Source organism: Miscanthus floridulus, chromosome 16, assembly GCF_019320115.1.
Source record: "Miscanthus floridulus cultivar M001 chromosome 16, ASM1932011v1, whole genome shotgun sequence".
Lineage (NCBI taxonomy): Eukaryota > Viridiplantae > Streptophyta > Magnoliopsida > Poales > Poaceae > Miscanthus > Miscanthus floridulus.
Window position 1 is genome coordinate 49,733,176 of NC_089595.1, and position 1,755 is coordinate 49,734,930.

The 1,755-nt window shown below is 50.5% G+C and overlaps 1 protein-coding gene across 1 annotated transcript; it reads right to left on the reverse strand.

Annotated features, from left to right (window-relative positions):
- Positions 1-244: 244 nt before the first annotated feature.
- LOC136510666 (putative F-box protein At5g55150) lies at positions 245-898 on the reverse strand. Its single transcript, XM_066505040.1, has one exon. The coding sequence runs from the start codon at positions 896-898 to the stop codon at positions 245-247; it is 654 nt and encodes a 217-aa protein (XP_066361137.1).
- Positions 899-1,755: the final 857 nt, after the last annotated feature.

The window sequence follows — 1,755 nt, forward strand, 5'->3', positions numbered from 1 at the left end:
AGATTTTAGACTAGGTAGCGTGTCCGTACGTTGCTACGGGATAACTAACAATTTATACTAAAAACACACAGATCGCACGATAAGATAACAATACTGTTAAATTAAATATCAACGTTAAAGTGACATTTAATCCAAAAAGCAAAGTTGATAAATTTAATACAGTCACGGAGTGCGCGGTGTCGTAGGCTCACAAACTCTAGAGCTTTTAGAGATTGGGTCGAATTCAACCTAGAGTCTTGGAACCCTACATCTTTTCCTGGACAAGCTTCACTTCGGATGCGCCGGTAGCAATATCAACGATCTCTAGTCGATGGACCAAGTCGTATGGATGCCCATACAATGGCTCAGACATGTAGATTTTGTTCTCCTTGTACTTGGATACACTTGTTCCACTGAAGCTTTCAGTGAAATATTTAGACACGAACAATGTTTGATCGCCGATGTTCCTCACCCTAGACCACTCCGGTGTACGGTCGTGGAGGTTGCACTTGTAGATCGCGCTGCTGTAGGTGAAGCTCTGTGTCTCATGGAACATGCTCACCATGGCACCCACAATGTGTAGCTCACCGTTTGATTCTAGGTAGCTACGGTGGCAGAGCCTCACAGGTGGTGACAGCGATGGCAGCAGCGTCGCGGTTGGAGTAGCGCCGGCAGCATTGCTGCTGCAGACAGAGATTTCTCCAGTGCAGTCGATCGCCAAGAACTTGTCTTGGCAGTGAACGATGGACCCCACAGAGAACTCCAGTTTGATATCGAGTAGCATCCATGCGCTGTCGACTCCAACCCAACAGAACGCGACCTCCGTGGAGCACCTAAGCATGGCCATGGCCACGCACTCGAGGCCGGCAACGTCATGCGGCGCCGAGAGCACGATCTCACGGAAGAACACGTCCCTCATGTCTTCTAGCTTGATAGCTCTGCCTGGGCATCCGCATCCCCGTAGCCGTTGGTGGGATGGAGGACCCACCGGCAGTGGACCTTAGACACGCATTTCGATGAGGACGCTGCCGCGACGTCTTCTCCTACTGGCGGGAGCTCAACGAGGGGGGTACAGGCACCGGCGAATGGATTCAGCAGCGTCACGGACGCCACCTTGTCCATGAGCGCCAGCCACCCACACGAGGAGCCGCACGCCACCTTGCCGTGCACGTCGGACAACGTCTTGGACAAGACCTTCTCCAGGACGCAATAGAAATCGACGTGGTCCGAGTCGGGGTCGAACGGGAGCAGCAGGAGCGGCCCCGAAGGTCGCGAACGGGACGACGGCGTGACATGGGGAGCAAGCGGATCAGAAGGACATCGCGTCATGGCCTGACGCGAGACGCTGCCCGATGGACTCGAGCAGATCCTCTAGTAGATCGGATCTCCAGTCCGGAAGAGGTAGGGACCTTCTCTTGGGATTGAGAGGCTGAGCCATGGAAGACAGATGACATCAACTATGGTTCACGCAAGAAACAACAAGCGAGGACGATGGAACACGTGAGCGTGGAACCAAATGAAAGGAGAAAAAGTTATCCCTTTTGCAAATGCAAAGAGAAAAAGTAATTAAATATAGACAGATTTAGCAAGGTTCTCAGAACTGCAAAGAGGTTCCTTTTGTCTTAATTTTCTTTCCTTCTGTGTTAATTCTCTTTCCTTTTACTCGTTGCCATGTATGCTGGTGCATGCAAACATGCAATGTGTATATAGATAGCACAATAATTTTCTACTTCCTATTTTGCTGTGATTCATCTATCACATGGCAGGCAATATTCA